Source organism: Anoplopoma fimbria, chromosome 19, assembly GCF_027596085.1.
Source record: "Anoplopoma fimbria isolate UVic2021 breed Golden Eagle Sablefish chromosome 19, Afim_UVic_2022, whole genome shotgun sequence".
NCBI classification, from domain to species: domain Eukaryota; kingdom Metazoa; phylum Chordata; class Actinopteri; order Perciformes; family Anoplopomatidae; genus Anoplopoma; species Anoplopoma fimbria.
In genome coordinates this window covers 8,216,099-8,236,968 of record NC_072467.1, presented here as the reverse complement: position 1 = coordinate 8,236,968, position 20,870 = coordinate 8,216,099, and the positions used below count along the sequence as shown (strand labels likewise).

Here is a 20,870-nt window from a genome sequence, read left to right as displayed (position 1 = left end):
TTCTAAAGGTTGGATGGCGATGATGTCTGCCTGACTTTCTCGGAGGCTGTCTAAGCTCGTTAGCAGCCTAGCTAGCTAGCTAGCAGTCAGACGCAGCGCTAGCGAGAACAAAACATGACCACGTGACCCGGAAGTCGATGCCGTCTTTTGTGCCACCTCGAAGAAGAAGCAGAGCCGAGCAGCTACGACGCCAGGGAAGGGTACGGGCCCCGAGACTGACAGACCGTGATGGGTAAGAAAAGTCGCCTCACAGGAGGAGCGGTCGGTCGGAGAACGATCCTCCAGCTTTCGCCTCCAGGGCTCCGCGGAGAGAGAGAAGAAGCGCTCTCAGGATCCGATGGTATTTCTGAATGTTACCTCAGTGGCTTGTTAGCTCAATGCTAAATGCTGCAGGTGTGAACAATGTGGCCATCTTTTGAAAATCGATTAACTTTACTAAATGCATTGCGTGCAAAGATACATAACCCCCCCAAATAACTAACAGTTACGCTAAATTATAGCAGTATTATATCTTTTCCATTACGTTAAGCTAGCGCTAATGGATCGACCAGAAGCTATCGTTTAGCGCGCTAAGCTAACGTTAGTCGTTTTTGCGGGCCAACGTAGTCTTACAACAAAGGACTAAAGGGCCAGTTCACCCAATGCGTAATTAACACAACACCAGTAACGTTACCATTAATTATTACTTTATTTTGTTTATCTCGGAGTGTGATTACGTTGTCCGTGTGGGAGAGTAACGTTAGCTTGCTGTAGCAGCTGTTGAGACTCCAGGCTAACCTCTTGGCTGACATTGTTTTGCAGATGAACAGGAGGCTGATGGACTCAGATTCACGAGAGAAAGATTCACAAACATGAAGAATCCCGCAGTGAAGGCCACAGGTAGAGTAACTGTGTGTATGCATTACAGTCATTTAGCAGACGCTTTTATCCAAAGCGACTTACAATAAGTGTATTCAACATAGGTATTCAAGAGAACTACTAGTCACCAGAAGTCATAAGTGCATCTCCTTTCTTAAACAAGCATCTAAAAGCATAAACCAGAGCAAAAGTACAGTGCAGAAGCAAATTACTACGAAAACAATAAGTGCAACAAACTACTACGAATAGAATAAGTGCAATAAACTGATACGAATACAATAAGTGTAACAAACTAATACGAATGCAATAAGTGCTACGAGGAAGGCTCAGGGTAGTACTTCTTGCAAGGAGCTGTCTGTGTTTTCTTAAGCAATGTAACCAAACCCTCTGACTGAACATGTTGTTTTGTCTGCACCTGTAGAGGGCTTGTCCCTGCTTGGAGCCTACGAGGATAGTGATGAAGACGATGCTGGAGACACTCTTCAGCATTCAACTGCAAAGTCAGCTGACATCGACAGTACATTGGCTAATTTCATGGCTGTGAGTATAATTTGCAGCATATCTTATTCATCTGTTTTGGTTACTGGAATCTGAACCAATGCCTATGTGTGTGTGTGTTTTCTAAAAAGATGTATAACCTCAGAATAAATACAAATGTATACACTTAAGTTAACTTACACCTATTAGTGGTAAAGTTTAAACTGCAGGCTACTACATAACATTTATGTATGTACTGTTCACAACAGTAGAAACACAATCTGTTAACCCAGTCATATATGTAATTGAGGTACATAATGAACCAACTAGTATGTCCCTTTGTCAGCCTCAGACCAGTTCTGAAATGTACTTTCCTGGATCGGTTCTGTTTTAGATATCAGTCTAAGGAGTGTACCTAGATAAGTCCAAAAGAACGAAGAATAAATTATTAATTCATTTCTTTATCCATCATATCATTTGACTAAGTGAGAGGACAGCTGCATATGCAAAAATGAAAAGTATACTTGGTGCATTTTTTTTTTAAGGAACATTGTAAGGATTCAAGATGAGCAATTGGACAGCACAGTATGTAGTTGTGAACTGAAAGGAGCGATTGTAATTACATCTTCGGAGCAAATCCATCATGGATAGTTATAGGTTAGTTATAGGTTATAGGCAAACGAGTACAAAGTATACTGCAGGTTTTGGTTTTCCTGATTTAGAATCTATTTGGTGTAGGCCTCTAACCTGGGACTAGTTTTTCATTAATAAATCAAATTATTTATGTTTAGATGAGTGTTGTTCTGAAAACATAGTTTGTAAAAAAAAATATAAATTGCTGTTGCCATTTTTCCACCACAGGAAATTGATGCAATCACCACCCAACCAAATACAGATGATGCAGCTCAACCTTCTGTCCCAACTACCACCCCACCCAGACCCGAGGTTGATACTCAGCAGCCAGCTGCCAGTGCAGACCAGAACCAACAAGGCACACAGTTTGAGTACAATACTCAGTACTCACTTGCTGGAGGTAACTATCTGTGTCCTGTATTTAAGATGAAGTGTTCATGTTCATAACAGAGCAATATCATATTGATTATAGTTGTCTTCATAACCTAATGAAGCAGAATTTATTTATATATTTTTTGCTTTTGAAATAAAGCTGCTGGTGTACTTGGAAGGAAAAACAATCCATTCATATAATAATATATATTATAATTATATATTTGATATAAATCAATTATTCTTTGGAATACAACTAATGAATACGGCTAGGTTACACATTTGGTTGACAAATGAACTGCCTTGATATTGAAAGCAATCAGCCACTGTTTAGTATAGCAAAATTCTGATGATATTTTGTTCCCACCTTCCAAATTGCTATACATCGATTAAGCTTGTTTTATTTTGGAAACATAAAGATTGCATGAAATATATCACCTAAAATCTGCCTTTTTTTTTCAAGCATCTCATGATTGATTTATTTTTGCAGTGGATGTAGAGATGGGAGACTGGCAGGAGGTGTGGGATGAGAACTCTGGCTGCTACTACTACTGGAACACTCAGACCAATGAAGTGTCCTGGGAGCTGCCACACTATCTAGCTGATCAGATGCGAAGCCTGGGGCAGAATACCAACAGGTAGGAGGAACTGACAGAGAGACAGTATCTTCACAGCTTCATCTTAGAAGTCACTGTACCTATCTGAGCTCAGGTACAATTCTTTCACTTTTCTTGGTTTTGCCTTTAGTACAGAAATATATGTATTTTGTATTTTTCTTTCTAGCTCTAGTGTCAATGGCAACGGCACAGCGCATGTAGCCTATCACACCAAGGAAAATGCTGCTTTTGTTGCAGCCCCGCCATCTGTGAAGGAGACCAAAGTGAAGGCAAGTTTCATTTAAATCCAACACAATAGTTAATTAATTTGACTCTTTGGTGTTTAAATACATTTATTCTGAGATTTAATATTTCACCCTCATGTTTTGTTTAAAGGAGGTAATCGAGAGTGTTGTAGGCCTCACAAGTGAAGAAGAGGAGCGCCATGGAGTGGCTGCTACTCTGCTTGGTCCTTTGATCCCTTCTGAAGTGAAGGAAGCAGAAGAGAAATGGAGAAAAAGACTGCTTAAAGGCTTGGATGAGCCTGAGAACAGTTTAGATTCTGATGGGGAAGGTGTTCGCAATGCAGGATCCCCATCTACCCCTCTTTCGGACCCCGACCCCATCCCCACTGTCCAGAAAGATCTTTGCACCAAGAAGCAGTCGGAAGACAACTCTGATGCTGAGGAGGAGACAGAGGAAGACACAATGGAGCTGGAACTGGCCCTGGAGAGGAAAAAGGTGGGTGTGGGGAGGGGTGTTAGCTTTGTCCCATTCTCATTAACACGATATCTCAGGAACGCCTGGAGGGAAATTATTTTGAATTTGGCACAGACGTCCACTTTGACTCAAGAATGACCTGATTAGAATTAGGAGGTCAAAGGTCACTGTGACCTCACATAAAAACACGAGTTCGGCCATAATGAACTAATTATGACAATTTCACACAAAGTGATAGGGAAGTGATGACATTTTGGCGGACATGGTATGAACTGTAACTTGACTGGTTAACCGAGGCATACAACCCGAAAGTGTTTTTTTTCTGGTTTTAGTTTACAGCAGTGGTATTTAAGGTTGTCAGTGTGACCTTCTTCTAACATGGTATCTGGCTCTTAGGCTGAGCTCCGGGCGCTGGAAGAGGGTGACGTCAGTGCCGGGGGCTCCAGTCCTTGTTCTGAGACAAGCCAAGAAGCCGCTGGTTCTCGAGGCGTTCTACTAAAGAAAAACCGGTGGAAGACTGCCTTCCCCTGTGCTCCCAGCCCCGACTCGAACAGCATAAGCTCAGACCTACAAGATAACACAGAGACGAGTGAGTCCAAATAATTGCACGCACTATTAGAGGTTTGCATGCATGACAGGAGTGGTTGAAAAATGAATATTCCACTTATTGCATTTTTCTTTTGTGTCTTGTAGCACTTTCTAAAGTCATAGAGAGTGTTAAGGAAGGAGAGGACAAGGAAACGGACAATTCAGAGGAGAAATCGGTTGTAAATCCTCCAGTAAAAGAAGAGACGGAATCACCGGAGCTTAAAGTAGAAACGCCTGAGCTCAAGGTAAAAAAAACAATGCTACCGTTACTAACCATAGTAATTGTGACAATCTTTTTTGGGACATGATTTTAATGCTGAAGATAATGTAGTTTCAGATTGGAGAACTGGCTAACACGTTAACCAGCAAGATGGAGTTCCTGGGGATAAACAAAAAGGCGATCTCAAACTTTCAGTTTCTTCTGTTACAAACTGAGGTGAGAGGAAAATTATTCAGTTTTCTTAGCAATATTATCCTAGCCTCCAGATGTAGGAATCCAAGTGTGACATCTAAAATATTTAACGCATAATTTTGTTTCATATCATTTTGCACTCTGCCATGTGGTAGTACTTAATATTTAAAATTCTCATAATAATCCATCATAAGGTGTCATTTGGAAACTTCATTTAATTACTTTTCCATGTTTCACATCTATCTTTTGCTCTTTTGTCTTTATGTCTCTATATCCCTTTTACTTCTACTTTCTGGGCTTTATATAACTAATGCCTTTCTCTTTTGCTTTTTTCCCCCCAGACTCGGATTGCTGACTGGAGGGAGGGCGCTCTGAATGGGGTCTATCTTCGTCGCAGGCTTCAGGAAGCTGCCGAACACATAAAATATTACGAACTTAACGCCACTCCTAAAGGCTGGTCCTGCCACTGGGACAGGTACGCGCTCCTTACCTTTCACATCTCTAAACTCCCTCGTCCCCCCCCAAAAAACGTACCGTGTGACTACACCGTTCTCAGTGCCGAGGTTGCAGACTTTGTTACATGACTTGGGGAGAAGCTTAACCTGTCTGTGAGGATCAGAATACTTGCCAGAAACAGACAGCTGGTTTCTGTGATGCAATCCTGGCACTCTGCCTTGCACATACTGATAAGGGAGCCTCCACTCTGGGCCAGCCTGCTTCCTGTCAAATATTCCTGCCACCGAAACCTCCCTGTCCCCATAACAGACTCTAAGGCCCTTTGTTGTCAGGGCATTTGTAGACTGATTATGGGTCCAGTCAGTGGAAAATTTGGGAGGGGGGTATGGTAGGAAGGTTGGTTTGCGTGGGAGAGTTTTGCACTTTACAGGACTACACCACCCAGAATGCAATGCAGACAGAGTGATGCCCTGGAAGCGAGGAGTGTCACGCATCAAATAAAAGGTGAAGATGGAGCAATGACGGGAACCCAGCAGGTCAGACCTACTCTATTTCATATGTCTTCCTGTTTTCATTTTCTTCTTTCTGATGTAAAATGATTTGAGTGTGTGTGCTTGTTATTTTCTGACCAATGCTTGTTGATGATTATGATGGTGTTTCCTCCCTGGCGTCATCCTGTGTCTGGGAGGGAATGGTTGTCTAAAAACGGAACAAATGTGACAACCATGGTGTGAGCTGCTGAATGCTCCTTTCAGGACCTAGAGATGATTTGTTTTGCTTTCTTTGTTTTTGAGAGCAAGGTGGGTTCCCTATCCACATCCATAACCACACTCTAATTGGGCCCTTCGTTTGGACAGCTAAAGTCGCTGTCCATACCAACACTCCTGCCCCCTACTGTGGCCATTATGTCCACTCCCTTGCCCCACTGTCCCAGGGTATCCTACCACTCATCCAGTTGCTAGGACACTCGTTGAGACTCTTGCCTTCTATCTCTGTTGTCCCACTCTTTAGAGAGCACAGGCGGTATTTCTATGTCAACGACCGGACCAGTGCCTCCCAGTGGGATTTTCCAAAAGAGGAGGACAAGGAGGAGGACCCGAAAGGCGGCCAAGGTACCCAGACACAGACTTCCAGTCAAGGAGATGCCAAAACACTGTCTGCATCTGCTGGTGGGCTCACAGGTCAGTCTTATCCTGCTGTTGCTGCTCCTTAGACTTAGAAAAGGAGTGTATTAATCTTTCTCTGTGTTTTTCCTATATAGAACATTTGCCTGGATAAATAATTTTTGCTTTGCTGTTTTAAGTGCATGCTATGTGTCAATGCTATCCAGGCTTCACCCCATGTATATCATTTTTTTTCTTTTTTTTAACAGGATCTTTAACTTTTACCCCCGCCCCACCACCAGCACCTCCTCAGCCCGGTGCACCATCTCTCTGGTCCCCACCTCAACCTCCCCTTCCTGACAGCCCACCTCCACCTTCCAACAACCCCCCGCCTCCGCCTCTCCCCCCAGGCTCACCACCTCCACCTCCTCCTCCTCCTGACAGCGATGGGGAGATTATGGAGGTAGAAATGGAAATGGATGATGATAACGACGGTGAGCCTCCTGCTCCTGGAACGGAGGAAGATGGCTCTGGGAGGCCTCCTTTACCTCCAGGCACTGCTAGTGTGAAGGTATGGGAGTAGTAAAGTTAATTTAGGGAACTCCAGTAAATATTGTACATGATAATGCTATGTGTTTATAATGAGAACAAAAGAGGACATCTGCTTTTAACTTTTTTTATTTTGATTTGTCACACAGATTGTGGAGTCGTCGGGACCCTTGGGGAAGGGTCAGAAACGTAAAGCCAGCCAGCTGAATAAATCCATAACTATTGGAAGTAGTCCCATTCTCTACACTCAGCCTGCTTTTAGTGCAGGTAAAATCAGATCACAACACATCTGCTGTAAAATAATGTACTGGGCATTTTTCCCAATATGCCTACCTGTCTGAACAGAATTATAATACATCCCCTGAAACAAGACTAGAGCCCTGTTTTTAAACAAAGTTTTCTGTTTGTGCAGCTCCTCTAATGTCTGCAACTGCCTACTGGGGAGTGCCAGCTGTCCCTGCTCCCTTGGTCCCTTGCGAACCTCCTGTCCCACCTGTTCCACCTGTCCCGGCGGTACCTCCTCAGCCACCACTGCCACCATCCGAGCCTCCCTTTGAACCTCCTGGAGCCAAAGTTCTGCCCACGGACAAGACCAAGAAAGTGAAAAAGGATAAGGTCAGTATTGGAGTTAAAAGTCTGCATTAATTGTCAAAGGATGGCAGTAGAAATTTTGCAAATGTCCCCGCTGCGGGACAAATAAAGGATTATTTTAATTTAGATGAGTTAGAAAAAAAATCAGACAAACAGATCAGACAACATGGAGTCTGCTAGTAAGTAAGGACTCATGAAGGCAGTAAAATAAGGCAGTAAATAGGAGACGGTAAGCTATACTCCTACTGGCATATTTACAATGTTCAGCAGAAATAATATCTAAACCACTTTGCTTTGTTATCAGACAGCTTGTTTACAGCTTGGTACACCCCATTTGACATAATCCTCAAAATATTCTGCCCTATAGAAATCACTTTGGACACAGTCGAATAAAGTTACTATACAGCTGTTGCCCTAACTCAAGACAATGTTGTCCAGTATTACTTGTCTTTTTTTCTATTGTAAAAACTTATGGGTTGATTTTTCTTTTGCTTAGATGTTTTCCAAGGCCATTTTTGTCACGCCATCTTTTAATCCAATGCTAAAATATCACATAAAGAGAACCTGCAATGTAATTTTTCTCCTCGTATGTCTCCATAGTCAAAGAAGAGTAAGATCAAAATGCCATCCCTGGTGAAGAAGTGGCAGAGCATCCAGAAGGAGTTGGACGAAGAAGAGAAAAGCAGCTCCAGTGACGAGGACAGAGATCAGCTTAACAAGAAGAGTATAGAGGACTGGAGGCAACAGCAGCTCATGACGTAGGTTTATGTTTGAATAGAGTAACAATATTAAGGGTTATGATGATTGTATCGGGATGTAGCTACACTGTTCCATTGAGTTCTTTGCGTTTCTTCTGATATTTTTCCATCATTAACTGTTTTTAATTCTACAGAGGAAAAGCTTCAAAGAATGCCAATTTTGAGACCTTGCCCGATAACTGGCGGGACCGACTGAAGAAACGGAAGACAACGAATAAGACGTAACATTCAACCTGGGTCATACATTCCCCAGTCAACTTTTTTTTACTCTGCTACAAGCATTACTATAAGGTCATCCTACCCAAGATTAAAGTTTTCTTTTTTTTTTATGATCTATGGACTTTCTTTACCATTTTACTTGTCAACAATGGATACATTTGAGGTCCTTACATGGCAGGCAATTCACCAGAGGGGTTTGAATGTCCTTTTCTTGTTTTTGTAGCCTCTATTGTAAATGTGCCAAAAGTCTTGGGTTCATCCACCATTTTGTAGAACTTGACTGCAGTTTGTTTAGAGGGATTGTCTATTTTATTGAGAATTTTTACAACTGTGTCCATATAATGTAAAATGGGATCAACCATGTTTTTGGAAGGGGAGGGAGGGTCACTGAACTTGTACATTTTGTAAAAAGTTATTAAACTGTTTTTCCATTTTCTTTGGTCATTTATATGTTATGTATTTTTATTATGGCTTAAATAGACTATTCACTTTTGATTGTATTTTAAAGTCACAAGAAGCAGTAGTACTGCACTTACATAATTATATATTTTCCTATAATTTCTCACAACAAATCGTCCATAGAGAACATTAATGCACTAGTTACACTGATATACGGGGTTTACGAGGCATGTCCTTCACGTTGGAACTTCTTCAGTGTTGGAGCTAGAATGGATGGGAGGAGCTATCTAGTCGCCTCAATGGTAAGTCATCTCCATGGCAACGGCGGTGTTGTTGAGACGACCGGTTGCCTGGCAACATCGTGTACTTTGGGAAAGTCTTCCACTCCTAGTAGCCGCCAAGTTAGCTTATCTCTCTGGTGTTTATCAAAGAGTTTGAGCGGTGCCCATGAAATATGAGCGAGGTAAGTGTCTGTCAGACATTCATAGATATGTAAAACAATGTCGTTGAGCTAAAGAGAATTGTCATGATTCATCAATGTGTTAATGGCGATAAGGCCCCTCAAAAGGTGATTTATCTGGATTCAACCTGATGAATTCATGCAGAAATACTACGAAACCTGGTGCTGGAGGCCGACATGGTAACCATCAACGTTACTGCTGTTCGAGATGGCTAACTAGGAGTTTAACCTGAAAGACAGCCAAAGATGCCTGTGAGTAATTACACCTTCAACAGCTCACATGTGAGTTTCCTTCTCTGCATTGGCCAATGTCAGGTTAAAAATGTCATTGGTTTGTTTGATCACTGGTTTGTAGTATGCCACATAAATAATGTTAATGTAGCATCAACATATTTGCATCCTCCTATAGAGGTTTCATACCATAGGATGGACATGCCTGCACATCTTCTCTGCCAATGCACTCAGAATACACCATCTTTGGGCCGAAGTTGTCATATCCTGGGATTTTTTTTCATCAGATGTTTAGTGACAGAACTTGAGATATAAATACATGTCATCATTGGCCAATGTCAGGTTAAAAATGTATACGTTCGTCATTGGTTTGTTTGATCACTGGTTTGTGGTATGCCACATTTGCATCCTCCTACAGAGGTTTCATACCATAGGATGGACATGCCTGCATATCTTAATACATTTATCAGCTAAATATCATTTGTAAGAAGACACATTTGTTATAGCTGATAATCTGTGAGAACAAGACCTTAATAAAATATTATATATTTTGGTTCATTATAACATAATTCATTTTGCAGTATCCTTATTTCTAGCTTGGTTTGATACAAGGGCCAAGCCACTAGACTTTTGACTCAGATTGTTTATTAGGAATACAACATTGATGACTTAAATGTTTCCAACCAGGCAGAGAAAACACCAACCATGGCTGTCTCTGCTATCAGGAATTGGTGGAATACCCACCAGTTGGACAAATCGGACAGCAATGACTCCAACACAGAGGAAGTAGAGGAGGAATTAGCTGGAAGGAGGCAGTGTAAGCTGTTTTCACTGCATTTGGATAACATGTGTAGCCTACTGTATCGCCTTACTTGCTGAAATGTGAATTGAAATTGTTAATGTAACTTCACAGCAAAGAGTCGACTTGTTTCTGTTCAACCAAATCTGACACCACTGTCTCATGTTTGATGTGGAGTGAGAATCCTACTGTTGACTAATGTAAAGGCTTGGGTTTTTCCTGTTTTGAAAGAGACAAGGTCAACACTTTTATTTATGGCATCTCCCCTCTAATGCTTCGTCATTATATATTAATCAAGATCTTTTTTGAATGAGATAATTAAAGCAATCGTGCAGCATAATCCCTTCTTAAATGAGCAAGCTTGTTTAGTCATGTTGAGGTAAGGTGCCATACCTGATGAAAAATGTATAGGGCACCATTGGAAGATCAGGAGTATGAAAGACCAGTTACTGAAGGTAGGATTCATTTCTCCACTTAGTATCTATCAACCTAAGTCAGACTCTGCGGACCAGGCAGCTGCTCATAGACTTTGAAGGTGGCCGACCTATTTTGAGTCTAAGGGCTCCGCTGGACCTGGTTAACTTCCCATCTATATCCTGCCCGCGTTGGCCCATAGAGTGTGAGGTCATCAGTGACATCATCCATCACACAGGTAATACATTTTTTTTATTGAAACCATCATGTTATTAGGTATGTTACTGATATGCACAAAGATTTATTAATGATGTTAATCAGCTCAAGAGTAGGCAATGAGTCAAATTTGGGATCAGGTGCTTCAGTCTTAAGTAAACAACACAATATCAAAGAATTAAACTGTGTTAAATCTGGCATGCCAATATGCTGTTACTGTTGACACGTAATGACACCAAGAGAGTATGTGTTGTAGAGTGGGAACCCCCAGAGCCAGAGCCTTTCTACCAGCACACGGGATATGAGAGGACACCCATGCCAGCAGGAGAGGAGAAGGGGAAAGTGGTATTCTGCATTGACCATGGTAACATATTACACCAAAGGCATTTTTTGTTGTTGTACCACCAAGTCGCTGCAATATATCATCACAGGGTTGTTGACAAATTCTTCTGAACATGAGATAATATTTCAAGATTTGTATTTCATATTGATGTTACAATTTAGGTGCTATATAACAATTTACAAGCCTAGCTTACTGTAAAATATGCAATATCAGGAATTTTGGTCATATTTGGGCCATGAGGTAGTTTAAGTGTCCTCCTTCAGCAGTGTCATCCTAGATATTAACAATAAGTAATTTTCTAGATAAACATGATATACCCTGCCACTGCTCCTAAAATAAATGCAAGTCCATGTTTACTGAAAGCTTTAACAAATTAGGCTTTTGATATTCACTTTTTTCATGTTGTTCTCACTCCTTTAAGCCACTAAGCGTCCCTATTTCACCTGCTCCCGTGTTGGAGGATGCAGGGGGCCCATTAAGAACAGCACTTTTTATGAAAACCAGACAGACTTCACCCTTGAGTTTGAGTCACGCTTTGAGAGTGGGAACCTTCATAAGGCGGTGCAAGTGTGAGTCTCTGCCGCCTAGTCTAATGATTAGTTGCAGCTTTTCATCCATTTGTGTACATTTTATTTCTGTTAGTTCTTACTGTGGCTTTAGGTTAAGTTACTCTCTTTCTCTCCCCATATTTCCTCCCTGTTCAGGGGTGTCTATGACTATGAGCTCACCCTGCGCACCGACATGTACACCAGAAAGCACACGCAGTGGTTTTATTTCAGGGTCAGGAACATGAAGGCTGGAGTGACCTACCGCTTCACTATCATCAACTTGATGAAGGGTAGCAGCCTGTATTCTCATGGTATGAGACCACTGCTCTACTCTGAGAGGGCCAACGAGAAAGGTGTTGGATGGCAACGCACCGGCTCCAATATCAGATACTACCGCAACTGCAATCAGGTGGGTGAACTTTCTGACATACTGGAAAATTAAAAAATGGGTCTCGACTGGCTTGTGTCAATCGACTAGCCCATTTTGGTTCTTTTCCAGCAGCTGTCATTTTAAATTTCTGTGAGTAAGAATTAACTAGATTTTCAACTTGTTTTAAATAGGTCATCATTTGAATCATGTCTTATTAAATAGTTGTATTTTCACTGCATGGTATTTCAGGAAAAGGAAAACCAGTTTGTGAATGCTTCTAGCCGTGAGCAAAGGGAACTGAGAGGAATCAACTGAATTCAAAATCAAATGAACAAAAATATAAAAAAACATTATTTCTGTCTCTGTCTCTGTTTAGAACACAAAGGACAACAACAGCGACACAATCGCCTTGTACTCACTCACGTGGACTCTCCAGTTCCCTCATGACTCAGACACCTGCTACCTGGCCCACTGCTACCCCTACACCTATTCCCACCTGCAGCGCTACCTTAGGCGCATTTCTTCCAACTCAGCAGTTGCGTCCTACTGTACGCTGCGGGTGCTGTGCCACAGCCTTGCTGGGAACGCCGTGTATGTTATGACGATAACTTCCCGGGGGGTCAGCAGGGTGGAGGGGAGGACCAAAAAGGCTGTGGTGGTGACGGCCCGAGTGCACCCTGGAGAAACCAATGGATCCTGGATGATGGAGGGGTTCCTGGACTTCCTGCTCGGGGACTCAGAAGATGCTCAGCTACTGAGGGACACTTTTGTATTTAAGGTGAGGGATTTGAGCTTCGAGTCTCACATCTGTCTTATTATCATGATCAGTATTTCAATATTACAGTTATTTGTGATATGTCTGAACAGTTAAAAGTTAATGCTAAATTAGTAAAATGATGAGGTTGTGTTGCCCTTTATGATATCTTGTAATCCTATGTACTGAGATCAAACACTTTTTTTATTCTGTCTCATTTGGATTTATGGGCCTGCAGGTGGTGCCTATGCTGAACCCAGATGGTGTCATAGTGGGCAATTACCGCTGCTCTCTGGCAGGCAGGGATCTCAACAGGAATTACAAAACATTGCTCAGGGATTCCTTCCCCTGTGTGTGGCACACCCGAAACATGGTGGAAAGGTAGTACAGCACACATACATAAACGAACACTTACTACATCAAATAACTTGTATTACCGGTACATCTGCCTTAGCCCCCCCATTCTATTTATATTAAGCATACATAGAATACAAAATAATCAGTTCTGCCACTTGTGATGTTTAGAATTTAGTTTCTGGCAGACTGGATCCTGACTGAACATTTTAGAATAAAATAAACAAACAGACTCAAATAAAACCAATTGCATGCAAGTCTTCTTGCAATGAAAACAGATTGTGTTATTTAGTTAACATTTACTCCCTAACTTGAAGGCAGAAAGCAGTCCAGCTGTTGAATTGCTTAATTGCACTTTCACTGGACTTTATCTGTGCAAAAAGGCCCATTTCCTTCAGATCAAATGGTAAAGTAGTATAAACAGGTTAAGAAATGGATGGATGAATGGATGGATGCCAGAAAGATTATTATGATGCCATCACTTGGCAGAAAGTCAATTTGATTCCTTTGTAACTTCTTTTTTAGCATTTCTGCTTTCATTACATAGTTGTCGGTAGAGAGAGAGACAGTAAGGAGAGATGAAAAAGAGAGGCAGAGATGCAACAGATGTCAGCTGACGATTGTACCGGGCTCTTTGATTCATACAATGTATACAAAGCTTATGTTGAGATTTGTAGAACTTGAGAATCATAAATCTATTCTGGCCCTGTAATGATATTTTTTGTCCCCAGGCTGATGGCTGAGACGGAGGTAGTTATTTACTGTGACTTTCATGGCCACAACCGTAAAAACAATGTCTTCATGTACGGTTGTAACAATCGAGGTGATGCTTCGCTGAAGCTTCACGAGAGAGTCTTTCCACTAATGATGAGCAAGAATGCCAGTAATAAGGTAAAGACACTGCTTTTGAAAAACTCTTTCAAACTATATTTGGAGTAAGATAGTGCTTCTATTTACGTCACTACACCATGCTTATTCAGCAGTCACCAATCTGTCACACAGCACCACTCTTAACAATATGTGAAACACTTCATATTGTATATTTATTCGTATTCATTTGTGCATACTTAACATTTCAACTCCATCATCTAAATCCCTCTGCACTAGTTCTCATTTAAGAGTTGTAAGTTTCGGGTGCAAAAGACCAAAGAGGGGACAGGACGAATCGCCATGTGGAGACTTGGCATCAAGAACAGCTACACAATGGAGGCCACCTTTGGAGGCTCCACCCTGGGTGAGTTTTGACTTTTCCAAATGTTTGTATGCTCCCATGTCTCTGGTGTTAAGATCACGTGTTTAAATGTTAGGCGACAGAAGAGGAACACATTTTACGACTCGAGATCTGAAGTCCCTTGGTTTTTGCTTCTGTGACACCCTGCTGGACTACTGTGACCCAGATCCTACAAAGGTGAGAGATAAAGAAGCATAATACAAGTTATATAGAAATCCTTTCATTGAAGAAAGGCACTATTGTATGCCTCAAAATATACCCTGATACTGGTTTTAAAATATTTACTTTTGGTTTTTAGATGGTAACATTGTTTGTGTGTGTGAGTGTGTGTTAATGCTTCCTCTGTGCTTTTCTTTTTAGACCACTTACTGTCTGACAGAGCTGACAGCTTTATTGACAAAGGAGGTCAGAGAGAGGCTGGGCAAAGATTTGGGCACGGACTTCAACTTCTCGGTGTCTGACCTGGAAACCAGGTGATTTAGTTATTTATTACTATTATCTTAAACACACATGCAAACCAGACTTGGGCAATATAGTAAATGTATAAAATGTGCTCTTATTCAGTTTGTATGTGAATATTTCTTGTTTTCTTTCACAGCACAAGTGGTTCAAATAGTTCAGATTCTGACGGACTCCCAGTTCATTTAATGAACCAACCTCAAAATGTTCATCCTGAGGTACGCTGACATAAATCTGCTCCCCAATGGAATAGTGTTTTTACACGACTGCTTTATTGTCCTCTGAAGGTTAACATCACACTTGGATCCCTCTGTGAAAATCTGTTTTAAATCATGTCTTCTCTTTTATCAGCTTACCCTAGTCCCGTTCTCTCCTCAACAGCAAACCCCAGTAAAGAAGAAAAAGAAACGCTTGAGGAGTCGTAAAGAGAGGAACAGGCTGCGGCCAGAGAGAGTGAATGACACACAGCCAAAGCAGCATAAAATATATTATAAGAGACTAAATGACCCATTAATTAGTGCACAACCTTGTCTGTTTTCCTGTTACTGACTTTACACAAGACTAATTAGTGAACGGTCCTTGCAGGAGTCCAAGCTGCCCCCTGAGGACACAGTTAAAGAGATGGTCCAAGAGAAGCCTGTTGGAATATACAGGAAGAAATGGCAGGTAAGAACAGTGTGAGTGAATATGTTTAGGAGACAAAGCCAGCCACACAGGGAGGGGAGAAGATGCTGCTTTGTCCCTTTCAATATTTCCTTCTTTGTGAAGGCAAACGGCCTGATAAGAAAAGCTTTGATCCCTCCTCCCACCACTCACCCTGGGGAGGTCAGTCAGGTGACTCTGTGGCAGGGCTGCGAGCCTGTCAAGGTAAAGATGACCCAGATTGATCTGCAATCTTGACTTCGCCTTTTTGCTATTTTCAATGGGCTGTATTCTGTGTTTTAGAATGACGGAAAAATGAAAGCTGCATACAGGGCAACAGCATGTCCTCATCTCAACACATCAGGTAACATTTATTTTGGAGGCTCAGCCTTTCTCAAACGCTCAGTGTCTAATTCACTACTACTGTCAATTTAGTGCCATATTTTCTATGTATGTTATGGTTATTCATGTTGCCTCTTGACTTCCAAATATGAAGGCAATTTTGGCAGAGACTCATGAAGTATGTTTTAAGCATTTCATTGTCCAATGCATAGAAAGTCTCCTTCAGGTAAAGGCAGAAGTATTTTGAACCATCAATGCATTATGCTCGGCTTGCTTTCACAGATGACTTGGGGATGTATACAGGACAGTGGAGATGCTCCTCCCATCTGCTGCACCTGAGTGCTTTGCTTCCACCTTCACCCAATTTTATACATTCACACCAGCAACCGCATCGCTGCACCCGACAATCCCTCGCCTCCTATAAAGTCTACAGAGGTTTGTCCGCATGCACAGATGTTCAAGATGGATCTGAATTTTTTAAAGTATCTTCATCTCTTAGTCAATTCAAGCCTGCAACAAATTGTAGCTCATTTGTAGTAAAACTCGTCTTTCTCTTCCAGGGCTGCCATCTTCCTTTACAGCGCCACACAGGTAGGACTCACAGAGACAATGTATCCTCATCAATCGACAGTAGGTAACCATATGTTGAGACACATTCAGATTTATTAAGAGCTATGTCTCTTCTTTGTCAGGTCTCCCTCGTCCGTGTACTTGAAGATGGTTCCAGAGATTGTTCCAAAGCGCTTGCTGTCAAGTTTCTCCACTGACAACTTCAACGCTCATATTTTTAGAGACAGAAACTCTTTACGGGTCTCAAAGGGTTTCTTTGTGCCTGAGGATTCCTCCATCTCACACGCAGACATAACCAAGACCAAACGGCAGGATGAGGAACAGGACGAAAATCCCTCAGAAGGTTTTATATGAGCACATATTGTACTGATATATGAAACTGAAACGATCACTATGAAAACATTTTTTTGTGGTAATAAAATTGCATGAGAGGTTTTTTTAATCACTTTTAGCTATTCCCACCTCCTCCTCTTTAGTATCTGATCTTGTCGTCTATTCAGTGGGTTTGTCGCTGTTGAGATGTATGCCTTTTGGAGAGCAGAACCAGAGAGATCTCACTCCTGACATCCCCCAGAGAGAAACTGAGTCACGCAAAAAAATATTTGTGCCTGCTCTGAGGGGCACAGACCTGAGAGGGAAAAGGTAAATTCCCTTTTAATCCTTTTATGCACTCTCTATTTGTCTGTCTGTCAGTCATTATCTCCCCCTGTTAAATGCTCATGTTGCTATTGCAGTTCAACGTTTGGGAAATAATACCTTATTTATGTGAAATGATTATAAGAAAAGCATTATGTATTTTTTACAAATGTTTACAGGCTTTCAGATGTTTTCTGTGCTTCCAATCATTTTTCAATTTCCGCAGACTATGCAAAGAGACTTTGGAGGACAAAAGGCACCGAAGTGTTTTATCCCCAGTGTTGATGCCCTCAGGCCTCATCAAGATGGAACTTCCTCATCCACGGAGGCACACCCTGGGTAGGCTTCAGGCTAAAGACATCAGGCACCATTACTCTGGAAGAGAAAGACAAATAAGTACAGCAGTGGTCACGAGATCATCACAGTCTGCCCCACTGTAGGGCACGATATTTATAATCTGGGAACACATGATAGAGATGAGATGAGATTATTCTATCTATTCTCTGGCCAGTGATCGGAGCGTCCTCTGATGGATCAAGAGGACTTTGATTTTTTGATGATTCAACAGTTGTGTTGAACAACAGATATGCAGGGATCAAATTACTTTTGTTTATTACCTCATTCACACAGATATCGAGATGCAGGTCAAACTTGTGTCGTAGGGAAACCCTTTTGAAATAGTCTAAGAAATTACAATTTAAATGACAATCTTTGTTTGATGTTAAATCACAAGTCCCTTTTCAGTTTTGATCAAACTGATATTTTTGCACAATATTTACAGCAATGCTAATCTAGTGTTGATAGTGGACAAGATTTATGATAACAAACTTTTGGACAAGTTGGATTTTCTTTTTTTATTGATTTCATTTTTTTGCAATGCTACAAAAACATACAATCTCACAGAATATAATGTGAATAAAATATAAAAATAAATATGTGCACACCTTTATTTCTTTAATACTCAATCATGCGGAGGAAATATAAAATGTACTTTATGTAATACAAAAATTTACAAATCATTTTTTGTCGTCAGCCTTTGAGTAGGATCGCTGTGTTGAGGTGTGGAAGGGCTGTCAGAGCTTCAGAATTCAGTCAAACTGTCGGAGATGAAATTGTCTCCCTGTGTGTCTGACCATGTCCCTGAGCGCCACAAAACCAGAGAGGGCCTGCATTGTTCCGAAATGAAAACATAAAAAAAAAAAACAATGACAATCACCAAATGATGCAACCTAAAGAACACGCACAACATAAAATACTCTTACATACATTCAGATTGGAAATGGTAGAATTGCATCAAGTCAGTTTTTTAAATGGACTGTTATCTACCTGTGTGAGTATGAATATGGCGAGAACTATGTGAACACCTCTCTCCAGGGGTTGTATGAGGATGGCTTCATTGAAGAGCTGAAACAGGATTAGTGGAAACTGCAGCAGGATGCTCAGCAGCCAAAATCCAGCCAACTCCGGGACCTTACACAAACACAATTATTACATGACTTACAATCACTTGCAATTGATTTTAATTTTTGTGTTGACACATTGTACTTCAACTGTATCTGTATGTTTTTGTGAGTGATGCCTAACCTTTTCTTGCAGGTTCCCAGCATAACCGAGGAAGAGTCTGATGGCCTCTATCAGAGTCATTAGGATGAGAACGGTGACAAGGATGAACTTGTAGTAGTCTGGCAGGGCAGGATACTGGGAGAAATGACAAATACATCAATGCAGTTAATTACAATGAATGTGATTCATCCAAATTGTTTTTTAAGAAATTATTAAATAGTAGAAATCACCTATTTTTGGTAACTTGTACTTCTACTGGCTAGTAACTTTTGCGTTTGGTTACTCTAAATGTCCATACATATTTCAAAAGATGAAATTGCTTGACTTTGTTGTTCAAAACGAAGTGGCCGGCCACATCAATCTGTTTGAGGACTTTAAGCTTTGGATGAGCGACAATGGACATGTAATAATAATAATAATAATAATAACAACTTTATTAAGGTTTACAAAGTGCTTCGACAGACAAGGCAGCAAAACAGTGCAATAGAAGAAACATTAATAACAATCATTAGGATAAAACTAAACTAAGAAACAAAATGAAATAACAAGTGACAATCAAATAAACGAACAAAATAAATAAAATCAAGTGAAATAGGTCAACATAAAATAGTAAACGAATATAAGATAAAATACTAAAACCAAATTAGTTGTCTGACAATGTGAAATTTCTATTTAGGGCCAAATCTGTTGCAATAATAATGTTTTGTTTTTTTTACACTTTCCAATCATTTAATAGTTGTTAGGATAAATCAACACCACCAGTACTTCACATCAGCCCAGCATCTCCCCCCCAAACTCTCACTTCTTATCTCCCTCTCTCTGTACATGGCTTACCTTGAGGTGCAGCATTACAGTTTCACTGATCCACCACAAGGGGAAGAACCACATGTTAAAGTACAGAGACATCTGGAGGTGGAGACTAGACAGAACCCGCTTGTCTGAAAACAAAGCAACAACAGAAGCAACATCTACTGTAAAACCATGTTAGGGGCAACCATCGCTGGTTAGCTACGTCACCACCAGTGCTCATTCATAAACAACGTGAGCTGAACCCGTAGTTTACCGTGTGGCAGAAACGCGTCATTCTCCTTCGTGGAGGGCTGAGTCCCACTCTGGTCGAATAACACATTACGGGAAAAGTCTTCCAAACGTTTTCTGATCGCCTCCGGTAGGTCCATCGTGAAAAAGGCTCTCTGCTGAACACGAACATCACCAGAGGGAAAACATTCCGCCTCTTCCTTTACGACACTCACCGTACGCTGCCGTCGTCTCCTTGGATACCAAAGAAATCTCGCACTCCGCTCAAATCTCGCATGAAAAGTGTCCTCTCGTTTTATCTGTTAGTCCCTTTTCTTTCCTGCTCCTACATGTTTAAGAGAAGATCTGCTCTTAGCATGAGAAGATTTTTAATGGTTATTGTCACAGCAATTGACAATGCAATTGCCTGCTTTGTGTGATGGATGAACACAAAAGTCACTGAAAGAGAAAGAAGTAAAAAATACTAAGCAGAGAAGCTTTAGCTCGCATAATGTCACCAAAGTAAAGGGCATCCACTGTCAAGGTTGTTCTGGTGAAGCATCAGTATCATTTTGTGAGTGTGTCTGTGTGTGTGTCTGTGTGTGTGCGTGTTGAACACCAGTGCCTGATCAGCACTTGACCAGTGGTCATTATTTGATTGTATTCTTTAAAAAGTTATTTTTTTTCAGGGAAAAGGCTAATGTTGATGTTTTTTGTGTGTATGTTACATGTTTCTCATTCTGTAATGTAAACATTGAATTTTATTTAGTAGAACAATTGTAATAAACTTAAAATATGAAAAGCCAAAACAGAGTTTTTATGATTTGCATATTTTTTGTTTTGTTTGTTAAAATGAAATGGATAGCGAAAGAGTACTACAGCAGTCTGTTCAAACCCATTAGTCTCAGTTTTCCCTTTATCTGTGAAACATTTTCTTTATGCCTGCCTCTGTCTGAGTGTGCAACAGAAAAACTTCAAATCTTACACACCAGGGGTTAAATACGTTTTGTAAATGCATTCTTAATTTAATCAAGCAATGTAAAATGACATGAAATAAAACGTGCTTCAACCTGCAATGGATTTATTTTTTTGCTCATTCATTTTAAAACATATAAAATCTAATTATTATTGCATATATTTGAAAATATAATGTAAGCTGTAGTTTTATTTAATTGTTTTTTAAAAGACAT

At 40.8% G+C, this 20,870-nt stretch overlaps 3 protein-coding genes across 4 annotated transcripts; 2 read left to right on the top strand and 1 right to left on the bottom strand.

The window, feature by feature from the left end:
- The first annotated feature begins 143 nt into the window (after positions 1 to 143).
- fnbp4 (formin binding protein 4) lies at positions 144 to 8,763 on the top strand. 2 transcript variants are annotated; one of them, XM_054619602.1, is made up of 17 exons: positions 144 to 232; positions 802 to 879; positions 1,280 to 1,398; positions 2,197 to 2,368; positions 2,831 to 2,978; positions 3,124 to 3,226; positions 3,333 to 3,677; positions 4,053 to 4,245; positions 4,350 to 4,489; positions 4,576 to 4,680; positions 4,998 to 5,131; positions 6,124 to 6,293; positions 6,485 to 6,786; positions 6,914 to 7,031; positions 7,177 to 7,379; positions 7,956 to 8,113; positions 8,248 to 8,763. In XM_054619602.1, the coding sequence occupies exons 1-17, from the start codon at positions 229 to 231 to the stop codon at positions 8,336 to 8,338; spliced, it is 2,583 nt and encodes an 860-aa protein (XP_054475577.1). In that variant the 5' UTR covers positions 144 to 228; the 3' UTR covers positions 8,339 to 8,763. The 2 variants fall into 2 exon arrangements, with proteins under 2 accessions (XP_054475577.1, XP_054475578.1); XM_054619603.1 differs by having other exon boundaries at positions 211 to 340.
- Positions 8,764 to 9,107: 344 nt separating this feature from the next.
- Positions 9,108 to 17,758, top strand: agbl2 (AGBL carboxypeptidase 2). The gene is given in 22 exon segments (XM_054620679.1): positions 9,108 to 9,194; positions 9,337 to 9,443; positions 10,110 to 10,239; positions 10,700 to 10,873; positions 11,108 to 11,215; positions 11,616 to 11,763; positions 11,899 to 12,151; positions 12,489 to 12,890; positions 13,105 to 13,247; positions 13,952 to 14,111; positions 14,328 to 14,454; positions 14,528 to 14,628; positions 14,812 to 14,924; positions 15,050 to 15,128; positions 15,292 to 15,386; positions 15,471 to 15,576; positions 15,679 to 15,782; positions 16,088 to 16,329; positions 16,455 to 16,485; positions 16,587 to 16,807; positions 16,965 to 17,106; positions 17,327 to 17,758. Coding segments are annotated over 21 exon segments (3,099 nt in total). The 5' UTR covers positions 9,108 to 9,194; positions 9,337 to 9,437; the 3' UTR covers positions 17,541 to 17,758.
- Positions 17,759 to 18,041: 283 nt separating this feature from the next.
- On the bottom strand, positions 18,042 to 19,929 carry tmem17 (transmembrane protein 17). Its single transcript, XM_054620741.1, has 5 exons — positions 19,727 to 19,929; positions 19,498 to 19,601; positions 18,685 to 18,798; positions 18,427 to 18,570; positions 18,042 to 18,266 (listed from the first exon to the last, which is right to left on the bottom strand). Exons 1-5 carry the CDS (start codon positions 19,839 to 19,841, stop codon positions 18,189 to 18,191), a joined length of 555 nt encoding a protein of 184 aa, XP_054476716.1. The 5' UTR covers positions 19,842 to 19,929; the 3' UTR covers positions 18,042 to 18,188.
- Between the last annotated feature and the right edge of the window lie 941 nt (positions 19,930 to 20,870).

What these genes read in the sequence shown, in the direction of transcription:
- tmem17 (XM_054620741.1), bottom strand. Translation starts at nt 19,841, where the DNA reads ATGGACCTACCGGAGGCGATCAGAAAACGTTTGGAAGACTTTTCCCGT. An exon ending in TGACGCGTTTCTGCCACACG is followed by an intron (nt 19,602 to 19,726) that starts GTAAACTACGGG and finishes CTTTGTTTTCAG; the next exon opens with ACAAGCGGGTTCTGTCTAGT. An exon ending in CCATATTCATACTCACACAG is followed by an intron (nt 18,267 to 18,426) that starts GTAGATAACAGT and finishes GGAACAATGCAG; the next exon opens with GCCCTCTCTGGTTTTGTGGC.
- fnbp4 (XM_054619603.1), top strand. Translation starts at nt 229, where the DNA reads ATGGGTAAGAAAAGTCGCCTCACAGGAGGAGCGGTCGGTCGGAGAACG. An exon ending in CAGGCACTGCTAGTGTGAAG is followed by an intron (nt 6,787 to 6,913) that starts GTATGGGAGTAG and finishes TTTGTCACACAG; the next exon opens with ATTGTGGAGTCGTCGGGACC. An exon ending in AGGCAACAGCAGCTCATGAC is followed by an intron (nt 8,114 to 8,247) that starts GTAGGTTTATGT and finishes TTAATTCTACAG; the next exon opens with AGGAAAAGCTTCAAAGAATG.